The 14369-nt window shown below is 51.9% G+C and overlaps 1 protein-coding gene across 2 annotated transcripts; it reads left to right on the forward strand.

The window, feature by feature from the left end:
- The first annotated feature begins 2437 nt into the window (after nt 1-2437).
- CDX2 (caudal type homeobox 2) lies at nt 2438-8887 on the forward strand. Of its 2 annotated transcripts, none has more exons than XM_084761821.1 (3): nt 2438-3445; nt 6596-6741; nt 8011-8887. In XM_084761821.1, exons 1-3 carry the CDS (start codon nt 2908-2910, stop codon nt 8272-8274), a joined length of 948 nt encoding a protein of 315 aa, XP_084617947.1. In that variant the 5' UTR covers nt 2438-2907; the 3' UTR covers nt 8275-8887. The 2 variants fall into 2 exon arrangements, with proteins under 2 accessions (XP_084617947.1, XP_084617948.1); XM_084761822.1 differs by having other exon boundaries at nt 6596-6737; nt 8011-8192.
- The last annotated feature ends 5482 nt before the right edge of the window (nt 8888-14369 follow it).

The raw sequence follows: 14369 nt of genomic DNA on the forward strand, positions 1-14369 counted from the left end.
TCACTCTGCAGAGCTTGTCAGAGGACACTGCTTCTCCTCACCAAACAGCTAGCCGCTGCAGCCATGGCCAGGCTACTGCCCTGGTGCCCAGGTTTTGCCAGGCAGAAAACCACTTCCTGTTAGTATCATTTCCTTTCCTCGGTTCAAGCACCCCCAAATAAAACCCAGGCTTCTCTGTTGCTCCGCCAGCTTGGAGGACCTGGTTTGACCTGGTATGAGGGGGGGAGGGGGAGGTGTGGTTGTCACAGTAGCCCTGTCTGCCTCCCAAGCAGTTGGGTGCCCAAGCTGCAGCCCTTTCTCCATGGCAGAACACAGAGACACAGCTGGAAAACAGGGACAATTAGCTAGCGGCTGGCAGCCTGGGTCATAAAAACTCAGGAAGTGGCCACCACCACAGGGCTGAGCGAATAGCTATCCCTAATAAAGTGATTGTTTCAAAGAAAAGCCAGAATGCCTGAATTCTGAAGACACAGGCTGAGCCTGGGCTTGCGTCAGGGCTTCCAGAGCCTGTGCCTGGGTGGGGATGTGAACGGAGCAAAGAGTCTCCGGGAGAGGAGGGAGATGCTCCCAAGATCAAAAGTCTGCAGTGCCTACCACTCAGCCCCCCACATTCTGGCCACCCCTTGGGGGACTGGGAACACCCATTTCAGCTCTTTCCTTCTGTAATGGGTTTATTTCATGGACAGTGCGGTGGCACTCTTGCTGTTCCTGCTAGCTACCCAGGAAGGCTTTAAAGAGGAGCAGCAAGGGTCCCTGGCCTCTTGAGGGATAAGACTATGGAACCATCCTCAGCTTTAACGTTCCTTATAAAACACAGAGGGTAGGGGAAAGGTGCAGGTTCCCAAGTTGTAGGAAACACATGAGATGGGGACCAAGGAAGTAAAGGAACTCATTCCCCCCACCCCACCCCCAAGGACACAAACCCAGAGAAGGCCCACAAGTGCAAGGCTCCAGGGAGGAGTGCTATCAGCACCATCCGCAGCTGCAAAGTGGAACTACCCAGTTTGGACACTGGCAGTTTGTAACCTCATGTCCTGTCTGAAGTGGCAGTCATCACCAAGCTGCCCAGTGCAGAGAGAAAAAGGCCTAGGTTGGCTTTCTCCCACACCCAAAGGCTCTCCCATAGGAGACTGCAGGTCTAGTCTCAGCATTTTGCCCAGCAGTCCAGAAGCAGTAACACCGACAGGACAGTGGATCGATCGCCTCTTCATTCCCTGGGATGAAAAACACATTTCTGTTAAAAAAAACAAACAAACAACTTTCACTTTATAAAGCTTTATAAAGGAGAAAGTGCTGGTTTAAACTAATTTAATGTTTTAAAGTATTTATTTTATGGGTATGACTGTTTTGTCCACATGTATGTCTGTGCACCACTTGTGTGCCTGGTGCCTGAGGAGGTAAAAAGAGGGTGTCAGGTCCCCTTGGGCTGCAGTTATGGACAGTGGAACTGCAAACTGAACATGGGTCCTGTGCAAGAACTGTGCCAGCAGTACTCTTAAAGGTCTGAGCCATCTCTCCAGGCCCCAAGAAAATGTGTTTTTAAGCCATGGACATGATCTAAGACAGAAATAACTGGGTAGGTGCAGACAGAAATATTTTCCTTGATTTAAAAAAAATTTAATACACTTAATAAAAACCAAGTGTAATTGAATGAAATTTCAAAGTAAATAAACCTTGCTCAAGGGAGAAAAAATTACCTGGATCCTAGTCATCCCTTTGGACTGCAGCAATTACTGCCTTCCAAGGTAAGTCATGGTGGCTTTGGAGAGGTTTTCGGTTCTTTAATATAATATTTTAAAGAAAATTTTAATAATTTATTTTATATGCATTGGTGGGAAGGTGTCAGATCCCCTGGAACTGGAGTTACAGACAGTTGTAAACTGCCGTGTTGTTGCTGGGAATTGAACTCAGGACCTCTGAGTTCCCATTCTCTTAACCTCTGAGACATACTGCCAGGTCCCTTTAATGTTATATTTATTTTCAAAAAAACGAATTGCTTTAGTTGAACTCAACTCTTAAGTGTAAGACCAATTCGGAAGCACAATCTGAAGGTACGATCATCTTTTATCTTCGGCGCTGGTCTCCGAGTGGTTTCCTTTGGCAAGGAAATAAATGTAGTTCTCACATCCTCATCCTAGAGCGGGAAGGAATGCCCCTGTCTTAGCTCCCTGCAAGTCACCTCCTCGGTTGGCCAGAAATGTCCTCAAAGCAAAAGCTTCCCCCCCCCAACCCCTCTTCTCTTTTCTTGACCGCCTCCTGCCTGCGACTGCGTGAACGAGGCTGCTCCCGCGTCTTCAAACCCGGATTCCCACCACGATTGCTTTCTCTCCCCAAGGCTTTTGCCTTGATTTCATTCTTTGAACCTGTGATTGGAGGTTAAAGTGCACCAGGTTGGGAGAAGGAAGCTCTTTAACAATAAAGGGTTGAATATTTAGCTGTGATCAGGTCACTGCCCTCTGGCGAGCTCCCCCCTCCCCTTTATCTTTTAAAATGCAAATCGTGTTTCTGGGGGGCTGTGCGCGGAGTGCGCTGAGCCTCGACGTCTCCAGCCATTGGTGTCTGTGTCATTACTAATAGAGTCTTGTAAACACTCGTTAATCACGTAAGGCTGCTGGCCTGAGACTCCTAGATCTAACCTGTGGCAGGTCTTCCCCGCCTCTGCAGCCTAGTGGTAGGGAGGTGGGGAGGAAAGAGGGAAGAGAGGGAGGAGGCAGTACAGAGGGAGGGACTGCCCGGCAGGCAGAAGCTCTGCAAGGAACCAGTGGAGCGCCGTGGGCTGAGGTGCAGCTAGCCGTCTGCAGCTCCTAGAGCCCCATCATCCCCAGTCCCTGCGCCCCGCGCCCCTGGCAGCTTCCGACGTTTTTCCCCAGGCAGCATGGTGAGGTCTGCTCTGGGTCCCTCGCCACCATGTACGTGAGCTACCTCCTGGACAAGGACGTGAGCATGTACCCTAGCTCCGTGCGCCACTCGGGCGGCCTCAACCTGGCGCCGCAGAACTTTGTCAGCCCCCCGCAGTACCCGGACTACGGCGGTTACCACGTGGCGGCCGCGGCCGCTGCTGCGGCGAACTTGGACAGCGCTCAGTCCCCAGGACCATCCTGGCCCACCGCGTACGGCGCCCCTCTCCGAGAGGACTGGAATGGCTACGCGCCGGGGGGCGCTGCCGCCGCCAACGCGGTAGCTCACGGTCTCAACGGGAGCTCCCCGGCCGCCGCTATGGGCTACAGCAGCCCCGCCGAATACCACGCGCACCATCACCCGCACCATCACCCTCACCACCCGGCCGCTGCGCCGTCCTGCGCTTCCGGCTTGCTGCAGACGCTCAACCCCGGCCCTCCGGGGCCCACAGCCACCGCCGCCGCCGAGCAGCTCTCCCCCAGCGGCCAGCGGCGAAATCTGTGCGAGTGGATGCGGAAGCCCGCCCAGCCGTCCCTAGGAAGCCAAGGTAAGCCGTGCTGGGGACGCGCCCCAGGTCCTGAGCGCACCGAGGCTGTCGCGGGCTGTCTGCCGACTCCTAGCCAGGAGAAGAGAAAAGGCTAGGGGAGAAACCCAGGGATGGATCCCAGGGGGATTCACCGACTGCCGGTCCCAGGGGTGCATATTTTGTGCCTCGCACCTCTAGGTTTGTTTAGGGCAGAGGAACGGTTTCCTCTTTCTAACATCTTCGCTGGCAACCTCGGGACACCCTCGGAAGCTCCCGGCAAAGTCTGTCGTAAGCATTGTCGGCCTTGAGCAGATCACGTCCGCGAGTTCGCCGCCACCGCCGCCGCCGTCGGCATTCCTTACACTACCGCTCCGTGTGAAGAGAGGGGCCTTGGATTCCCCTTGCCGTGCCTCCTTCCTCCCTCTGAGTTATCCCCGAAAGGGGTAGTGGTCAGGGAGTGTGGAGGCTGCGCCAGGACCAGTTTGGCCAATAGGGCCAATTAAAGGGGTCAGCGCCGCTACGAGTCGAGACGAGACGCTGCTGTGTGCCGCGGGACAGTAGGCGGGAGCCCCCAGAAGCCTAAAAGGAAGGGGAGTTCTAGGATCCTTGAGCCTTACTTCCGCGAAGCAAAATCTCCCAGGGGGAAGTCCTCTCATCATTACAGAGAGCAAGGACCGGGAAGAGAAAACCCAGAGCGGACTCAGTTTCTTCGACATGGGCCATTTTTCTTGAACGTTCCCTTCAAGAATCTCACGTGTCCCACCCACCGTGTCGTGTGTTCCAGACTCGGGAGATAGCTCACTAAAGACCCTAGATTTGCCGGTCTGTGGGACTCACTAGCGCCGTATTTGAATTTTTTGATGTCCGGTTGTGTCTATGGGTGGCAAGGAAGTGAGAAACGTGTGACCGAGGAGTGGTATTAGAGTCCCCCGTTTTGTCCCGTGAAGCCTTCTCAGGCTCTGAGCTTCTCTGGGTTTGCTTCTTGACGGTACAGCCGGACCACATACAGGTTATGGCCACTTCGAGGAGGTTTATAGCCAATTACAGCCGTATAAATCAGAGCGGCACTTGGGGGCCTGTCTCTGGACACTTGTGCGTCACTGCTCACACCCGGTGAGCATCCTGGTGGGCAATGCTGCAGGAGAGAAGCCTCCAGATTAGCCTCTACTGGGCTTTGGCTTGGTCATTTCCAAGACGTCTTACTTACTCCTAAACCTGAGCTACCAACTAATCTGCCTTCCACCAGCCTGCCTGAAGGACAGTGGGCGGGGAAGGGGGTGGCCGGCAGGGGTCTTAAACCTACGAAAAACCGTTTGCGTGCAGGGAGTGGGTGGTCCAAGACGAGGGTCCTGGGAGGGGGAGGAGAATTCAGGAGCCAGGCCGCGGGGTCAGCAGATGAGAGGCCGCTGTGAAGTCCTTGCGCCGAGGTGGCAAGGCCGCTGTCGGCGCCGGGCGCCCTTGTGATGTTAATGTGGGGAGGCTGTGGCCCAGCAGCGCCAGAACCGGACTCCTCTGCAGAGCGTCATCTGTCAAGGGGCAGAGGCGTGTACGCCGCCCGGCCGGCTTTGATGTACACCTTCTCAGCCGGGCCCATTGTCTCTTTTAGGGCCCCGGAAAGAGGGTGGTGACTTTCGCAGTCAATAATGAATTCTGACAACTCCTTCTCATCCCACCCCTCTTCAAGACCCCCATCCTTGGTTCCCAGGGGGTGCGGGGCGCCTCCAAGGCCTTTGGGGGAGCGGACCGCAGAGCGCACGCAGTCCTTAACTTTGCGCCCCTCAGTCCTGGGGAACTGTCCTGCACCTCACTTCCCACGTTTGGTGGTTTCCTTTAGGACTCTAAGCTCCTTGCTCTTCGTTTCTGTCTTTCTCTGTGGGTTGGAGCACTCGCGAGTGGCATATGCTTGGATTCCTTTACTTCCAAAGCAGGCGCGGGGTCGGGGCCAGAGCGCCCATTCAAATGCGCCTGCGGGGCTGTGTTTATGTTAATGGGACGGGGGTGGGTGGGTGGGTAAGGGGATGAAAGCTGAAGCCGCCATTTGCTCAGTAGTGGTAATTCAAACAGAATGCGGTTGTTATTAAGGCATTGAAAAGGCTCTTCTTTGATAAGCTCGCCTTGTCTTTCATTGTTTGCGGCTGTGTTCCCCTTTCAGCGGCTAGGAGGGCTCTCTCTCTGATCCCTCCTGTATCTTCCCAGGGCGCTTTGGTTGTGGTTTGCGAAGGTTATTTTTTTTTTTTTTTTTTACCTGAACAAAGTCAGGCTGCGGGACCTTAAACACCTCTGGGCAACTCCCACCCCTTAGATCTCCTTGTTCGACTAGTCACTGGGCGCTGCAACCTGTTCTGCTGTGAGACCTCTCTCTCACTTGGGACGTGGAACAGCTCCTGGCCAGCGTTCTGTGGAGCAGCAACCCCGTCAGACAGGAGTAAATAGCCTGATTCCAGCTTGGTCCAGCAGTCCCGCGCTATTTGTCAAGGCCCTTCAGTAAAACAATCAATCCAAGATTTAATATGTTGACTCAATCCAATGATCGTAGGTCACCACTGGTCAGGACAGCTCCTGAGGGGGAATAAATGGGGAATTAAAAAAGAAAAAGTGGCCAGGGCCAAGCCTGGTGGGGGCAGGTATGAAGTGTTCTCAGTGGAAGGGTATTTCCTCCTGACAACACTCAGAGTTCCAGGGCAGGGGTTATGGTGTCCAAGTGGGTGATTCTGGTGACTTAAGGAGCTGCCAGTTGCTGCACCCATCCACTGCACTGAAACAAGGTAACTGACCCCGACACCGCGTTTTTTAAAGTGGGCTGCCATGTCTAGTCAGCCGGAAAATGTGGATAGTAATGTTCACAGAGATAGTAATGTTCACTCTCCCCTCACCCCCTTCCTTCTGGCCTTAAATATACTTTAGTTTATGGAAAGGAGGAGGCTGTGTGAGAGGTTTCCGTTTTAGTTTAGTTCTGCCCCCTCCCCTAGGCTTACAGCCTTTTATCCCAGGATCCTGTGGGTGGATATTGTTAGCCTGGGTGGTAGACAACCAAAGCCACCACCACCACCACCACCACCACCCCGCCCCCATCAGTGGATGAGGAGAACCAACTCCTGGGTTAGGCACCTTTGTCGTTGCCTATGACTAATGAGTTCTGATCCTCAGCTCAAACTTCTCTTTCCTCCACAGTGAAAACCAGGACGAAAGACAAATACCGAGTGGTGTACACAGACCATCAACGGCTGGAGCTGGAGAAAGAGTTTCACTATAGTCGGTACATCACCATCAGGAGGAAATCCGAGCTGGCTACCACACTGGGCCTCTCGGAGAGGCAGGTGGGCATTGCTTCCCTGAGTCCGTGTTGCCTGCTGGGCAAGAGCACACCCGTTTCCTTAGAATAGCCGTTGCCTTCTGAGAAGGCTTGAGTTTCTTGTTGCCTTTCCTGATGCTTCTGAATTGCTTTTTTATTTGGAGGGATATGAGAGTTGCAGGGGGGGGGATATGAGAGTTGCAGGGGGGGGATATGAGAGTTGCGGGGGTGGGGGGGTGGGGGAGCCAGGGCAATACCGCAGTGCAGAATTCCATTTGAGCCAATAAAGAGCTATTGGGACAGTCTCAGCCACCTGGGTCATATATCGGATATGTACGGATATGTACGTTCCAATTCATAACAGTAACAAAATTAGAGTTATAAAGTAGCAATGAAAATAATTTATGGGGGGGGGAAATCACAGCAACATGAAGAACTGTTTTTTGTTTTTTGTTTTTAAAGGACCATGGCGTTAGGAAGGTTGAGAAAGGCTGTATTAGGATATGGTCTTTTTACACCCAGCAGAAGACAAAATAAAAGTCCAGATTACTTATGCAAACTAAAGAGGCAGGGGCTGCAGAGATGGCTCAGAGCTTAAGAGCACTTACTGATCAAAAGAAAGAAAGAAAGAAAGAAAGAAAGAAAGAAAGAAAGAAAAACAGAGTTCTGTGTCCAGGTGTCTCAGTGGCTTCTAATTCCAGCTGCAGGGGTATCCAGCACCTCTGGCTTCTGTGGCTGTCCCCACTCTAGGTGCACACACTGATACATACACATAATTAAAAATAAAAACAAGTCTTTAACTGGTTTTTTTTTTTTAAAGAAACAGAAGAGGTACTACTTGGTACAGGAACATTTTTCTGTAGTCTAGGGAAAAAGAAAAGAAAACAAGACAGGAACAAATTCATAGGCAGGAAGTTCTGCACGAAATCTCATTGCCAGTGCCAAAGAGAAGAACACCGAAGATCTGTGAGGGCCAAAGGGTGTCCCACGACGAAAGCACACATTCTGTGTAGGGAGGGATTTTCAGCGTGGTTCTGTTCCTTGGTTCTGAGTTTCTGTGTCCAGTAAAGGCTCTTTCGGACAGCAGGAGGGGGAGGGGCGGGCCAGTAAAGAGGAGACCAGTTCTCTAGAGCCTGGCCTGGGCCTGGGAAGGAATGCTTCAGCTCAGTGGAGAGAGGGTAGCAACTGGAAACTTCTGGAAGAGCCGGGAGCTTTTTCCAAGGGCGAGGGCAGTCTAATTGGTGCCGTTTCTCTTTTCATACCTTCGTCTCCCTTCTATTTTTGTCACTCCTAGGTTAAAATTTGGTTTCAGAACCGCAGAGCCAAGGAAAGGAAAATCAACAAGAAGAAATTGCAGCAGCAGCAGCAGCAGCAGCAGCCTCAGCCGCCGCCGGCGGCACCGCCCCCACCTCAGTCGGCCCAGCCTCAGCCAGGTGCACTGAGGAGCCTACCGGAACCCCTGAGTCCCGTGTCTTCCCTGCAAGGCTCGGTGCCTGGTTCTGTCCCTGGGGTTCTGGGGCCAGCTGGAGGGGTTTTAAACTCCACCGTCACCCAGTGACCCCCCCCCCTCCCACAGTCTGTAGCGGCGGCAGAGCAATTCCAGGCTGAGCCTCGAGGAGCATGGACGCTGCGAGAATCCTCAGAAGAGACCCTTCTCCCACCCGCGAACAATACCTACAAATGAGGAATGGGGACCAAAGTAGAGACAAAGTGGGCTTGTGGGCCTCAGGGGGAAAGACATGGTCCTGATTTATTTTACTTTTTCCATTCCGACTCTTCCCGGGACAGCACCAACGAAGGAAGTGACCGCCGGCGCTACTTGGTTCATGCTCCCTGCCAGGACTGCCTACAAGGCACCAAGCTTTCAGTCTCTTCTGCCCCCAACTCTTTGCCTCCGACCGTGGACTGTCTTTCTGGTTGGAACTGAGGAAAGAGAGTAGGGCTGGAAGATGAGCAATACTTGAGCCAAGATGGCCATTTCCTGCTGACTGCTTTCTGGCAACCAGCTGGCCATCCTGCCTCAGGGGCAGGGACAGTTCAAACTCCAGGAGCCAGAGGCAGCTAAGATAGAAAACTGGACTGACCCAAGTGTGCAGAACACCCAGGTGGTCTAGGCTTTCTTCTCCCTCCACAGATCCGGGACCGGTTGGTGGGTTCAGGAGCTGTGTGGCTGGGGGGTGGGGGTCGGGGAGTGGTTAGCCAAGCCCAGGCCGAGCGACAGGGCTTGTTTAGAAAGCCTGTCACCAGAGCTGCTGTAGGCTGAATGTATGTCTGTGTTGTAAATGCCAGAGCCAACCCGGACTTCCTGTCCCTTAGTCTTTGGCTGAAGAATGGAGTTGTTGCTGCTGTCTGAGGCATTGATCTGTGGTAATAAGCCAAGCCAGCCTTTAGAAAAGCATTCTGGGTCCATGGGCAGAGAAGTGATCCGGTGAAGGGAACTGGGGAGTATCCGAACACAGCTTATTTTCTAAAAAAAAAAGCGACAAAGATAAACGAACTTTACAGATGTCAGATCCTGAAATTTATCGTCTTTGGATTTTGACTGGAATTTATTATTTTTTTTTCTAGGAAATAAAATGTCTTCTCTGATTACAAGCTAGAAGTGTGGGGGTTGAGGGTGTTAAAAAAGAATTGGGTAGGGGGGGGTTGTCTGGGCAGCTTCCTTTTACCCCAAAGCTTCAGAAGCCCGAAGGAGCAGGTTAGGAGCCCTTCCCGCCCCCCACGCCTCAGTCCAGCGTTGGGCTGTGGAATGTGTGGTTTTCCAGGGGGTGCCTTTGGGCAAAATGCTCTTCACTAGGGCTAGCTGCCTTCCAGCTGCAGCAGCCGCTCATGGGGGGTGGGGTGAGAGAGCTTCAGTTCCCTTCTCAATGCAAACAGAAGGCAACTCCCTCCATTACCGACCTCACACTCTCCCCCCCCCCCCCCCCGCTCGCCTTCGCGCGCGCACGCGCTCAGGTATGCCCCCTAGGCCAGCGAGTTAGACACAGCATTGGTTAATAGTTTTCTGTTCTTTCCAGACAACACTTTCAGGACTATATGTAGTCTTCCGAATCCCTAGGCATTTCCATGAAGCCTCTCTGCCTACACTTCTTTCGAACTACGGGGAAAGGCCTTATCTTTCCCACCCTCATTCCCCATACATAAGAATTCAAGATCAGCGTAAGATCCAAGGGATGGTTGATTATCTGGCGGGTCTGCTGCCCTCTTCCTATGAGTGTCTGGGTCTCCGGGAAAGGTCAGGAAGGAAATTTTTACTCCTCCATTTAGGACTTAGCCGTGCCCTACTACCCTAGCGGAAGACAGGGACTCACGGAGGGAGGGGACACGCAGGGCAGCGGGGCAGGCTCGTGCTCACTTCACCTCCTCCTTACTCCCGTCCGCACCCCACCCCCCCACGCAGCACTTCCCTATCCAGGTGGCGAATTTGCTATAGGAAAGGGGCTCCCCGGCGAGAAGAGGAGGGAGTTGGCCACCTAGGGGGAAGCTGCGTGTGTGTCTGCGGGGCGGGGCCTCCCCAGGTTCAGGGCCAGGTGATTCCCGTTGCCCCCAGGTGCCTCTCGCCCCAGCAAGCAACGCAGCCTGGCGTGCTGGCCGCGCCCACAAGCCAGCTCCTCGCCGGCGGCGCGGTTGCTATGCGTTGCCGTGAAACGCCTGTCAATAAACTCTGTTTGGACAGTGGAGCAAGAGCACAAGGGTTGTTTGCTTAGTGGTTAGAGGTTCAAAAGTCGGCATTGTCCCGCTGCACGCGATTACAAGTTCTTCCCCCCCCCCCCCCCCCCCCCCGCCTTCCGGGGCTCGGCCCCATTTTGGCTCAGAGATGATCTAGGGGGCGCGCTCTGAAGCGCAACCCAGCTAGCTGCAGCCGACCGGTCCCTTCCCACCCTCCACCTGCAGCAAACGCCTCCTGAGCCTCCCAGGCCAAGAGAGAAGTGGGGGAAAAAAAAAAGCCCTCCCGGGCCGGTGACGCTGCGGAGACACTGTGTCATCGCTAAGGCCAGCTGGAGGAAACGTGGGATGTGGCGCGAACTGGCAGCGCAGCCTCAGTTTGGGGAGCCTTGTGCCTGGAGCTTGAGGCAGTTTTAGAGCGGATACTCACAGGTTCCTGAATGTCCCAGCCTTAGTGACATCCAGCTTGGGGCTCCGGCCGCCAGGAGGCGCACGTGCTCTGGGCAAAGCTGTGGCTTGGCCTGTGCTGGGCGCCCAGATCATGCCCAGCCAGCGCCCCTCCTCACCTCGGCTGTTGCCACACCGGGGTACCCGAGATCTCCCTGGATAGCCCTGGGCCTGTAGAAAACAAGTTTAGGATTGAAGGGATAGGGACGGGGACACAACTCACTAACAGGAGTTTTGTGAGAGGGTTCAATCCTCAGAACTCAAATTCGAGTCGCCCAAGTTCAGACTAAGCCACCTGAGGGAGATTCTTGGATCTGCTGACTTTAAGAAAACAAAATCTGGAGTAGGGATTCCTCACCATTCTGGAAGAACCTCTTTGTACCGTTTGCTTCTCTTTCTTTCTTTAAAGATTTATTTATTTTATGTGTATGAGTGAGTGTTCGGTCTTCATGCGCACTAGAAGAGGGGTTCAGAGTCTATTACAGATGGTTGCTAGCCACCATGTGGTTGCTGGGAATTGAACTCAGGACCCCTGGAAGAGCAAGCAGCCAGTAGTGGTCTTAACCGCTGAGCCATCTCTCCAGCCCCACCGTGTATTTTTTTTTCTTCTTCTTTTAAACCTACAGAAGGCTGGAGAGATGGCTCGATGGTTAAGAGCATTGGCTGCTCTTCCAGAGGACCTGAGTTCGATTCCCAGCACCCACAAGGCTCCTCACGCCCCTTCTGTAATCACACCGGTTCAGGGGGATCTGACACCCTCCTCTGGCCCTCCACAGACAAGGTGCAGAGGCACACTTATGTGCTGGTAGAACATGGAAAAAGATAACACGGGAATGAAACGTCGGCGTGGGACATGTAGGGAAAGGGGCAAACTGTGCCCAGCTACTTTCCCCCTGTGAACATGTGTGGCATTGCCACACCCGTCTAATAAAGTTAACTTTTGAAAGGCAAATGAAAGCAACGGTGTCAGTTCTAATATTTAGTCAGATGACAACATTAGTCAAGAAAATGAATGTTAACTACAACCAGTCCGTTCCCCGCCCCCCCCCCCACGCCACCCGCCCTCTCTCTCTCTCTCTCTGTCACTCTCTTGGTTTTTTTGAGGCAGGGTTTCTCTGTGTGGCTCTGGCTGTCCTGGACTTGTTTTGTAGACCGGGCTGGCCTCGAACTCACAGAGATCCGAGTGCTGGGATTAAAGGCGCCACCTGGTCCCACTCAACCAGTTCATTCTCTTGCTGTGGTGATTCATAACCACGCAGTTTAAAAAAAAAAAGAGAGAGAAGGCGTTATGGAGCTGCTGGAGATCAGGGGGAAATGGTGTTTTTGTTTTGTGTGTGTGTGTGTGTGTGTTTCTTGTTTGTTTGTTTAGGGATGTAGTTTGCACCTCGGCTATTATTTGGGTGGGGTGGGTGGGTGTTTGTTGACCTTGGAGAGATCACATCTCCCCTATCTGTATCATGCGAGTCAGATGAGGTGGTAGGCTGGGTGTCTATCTCTACGGCACACACTTAGGATTAGGCCTTCCTAACGGCCGAGCTGCTTTTTTATTACAAACCATCTTCTGCAGATTGCCCCCGGGTTGGGGGGGGGAGGGCTTACAAAGACCCTTTGAATAGGATGATCTTGCACCCTGATCTAAATTCCAGATGTGAAGGCAAGCAAGCGACTGAAGTGATCTCACCCCTGTCACTCCCGGCAATGTCCACACAGAGCTTGTCTCTAGGAGATGGAAGGGGAGTTGAAGACGCCTCTCAAGATGCCTTAGAACTCATCAGTGCTCTCTGTTGTTTTGTTATTTAGCCCAAAAGGGGGGGGGAAAATCGATCCTTTTCGGTTTGAAGTGATCTGCACCTCAACAGATCTTATTAATTCCATGCAGAACCGAGAGCCATCCCAAAGGTTCAGCCTTTCCTCAAGTGTCTTCAAGGCAAGTAGTTTACTTAGTTGGGCTCTTACAGTTTTGTTTTGTTTGTTTGGTTTTTTTTGTTTTGTCATTAGAAACTGCTACAGCAGGCATTGTGGTAAGTGAGCCTTGAAAGCTAAGAGAAAAAAAAAAGCATGTAGGTTTACTTGTAAGCATTTCAAATAGTTTCTTTCTTTTGTTTGGTCCTGGAACTCCCTCTGTAGACCAGGCTGGCCTCAAACTCACAGAGTTAAATAGTTTCTTAAGTCATGCCTGGCTCATAGAAGCTTCTGATTCTCGTGAACTCTTAGCATCCTTCGTTCCTTGGCCATTTCCCTCTGTGCTTCCTCAAAGGTTGTGCTGTGGCTGGAGGAAATCAGGCAGGTGTGAGGGACAGCTGGAGTAACAGCCGAATGACCCCAGGCCGAACAATCACTCAGGGACTTAATGTTTATTTGTCTGTTTGTTTGCTTCCCCTGGCTACAAATCAGAGAGAATAAATATAATTCTTATTTCAGATTTCTAAAGAGACTATGAAGTTAGATGTAGAAAATAGCTCTGAAATTATTATTATTATTATTATTATTATTATTATTATTATTATTATTATTATTATTTTGAGATAGGGTTTCACTATGTAGTCCTGACTTTCCAGGGACTCACTCTGTAGACCAGTATGGCTTCGAAATCACAAAGATCCACCTGCCTCTGCCTCTGGAGTGTTGGAATGAAAGGCATGCACCTCCACACCCCAATTCTGAAATTCTCTTATTTAATCTTATTTTATGTACATTGGTGTTTTACTGCATGCATGTCTGTGTGAGGGTGTCAGATCCCCTGGAACAGTTGTGAGCCACCATGTGTATGCCAAGAATTGAACCCAGGTCCTCTGGATAAGCAGTCAGTGCTCTTAAACTGCTGAGCCATCTCTCCAGCCCCCCAATTCTGAAATACATTTTATTATTTTTTTTATTTTTTTTGGAGACAGGGTTTCTCTGTGTAGCCCTGGCTGTCCTGGACTCCCTTTGTAAACCAGGTGGCCTTATACTCACCGTGATCTACCTGTCTATGCCTCCTGAGTGCTGTGATTAAAGGCATGCACCGGTACACTCTGGCTGAGATCCTGTCTTAAAAAAAAAAAAAAAAGCAGACTAGCTCAGGTGCAGAGATTAGAGCAGCATATACCTGACATTCTTTTGGGAGGAATCTATGCCGAGAAGGTGGGGGCTAGCGCACAGATGACCTTTTGTCTCCTAGATCTCTCCACTACCCAAACATTAACATTTGTTTTAACAACAGCATCTCCAAATTGGAATTTATGACTAAACCCAGCAGGTTTAGATACTATCTACTAAGTTACCAAACCCCAAAGTGATACGACCAGTTGATTTTTATTTCCTGCAAGCTCTTACAGTTCTGTGCTAGGGACTTAATGTATAAACTAGTGTAAAGTGGGGTTTGACCTGGCTTGTCCTCACACGGGTGAGACCACTGAGCTACACCACCAGAACAGCCTATGCGTGAAGACACATCCTTGAGAGGAAGTGCACACATCTGCATGCACAGTAAGAGTCCGCTATGCACTGGGCTTATGTGCCCAGTATTATCTTGGCAGTAGAACCCCAGGCAGTTCATAC

The sequence above is a fragment of the Acomys minous genome, assembly GCF_964271855.1.
Source record: "Acomys minous genome assembly, chromosome: 16".
Taxonomy (NCBI): Eukaryota; Metazoa; Chordata; class Mammalia; order Rodentia; family Muridae; genus Acomys; species Acomys minous.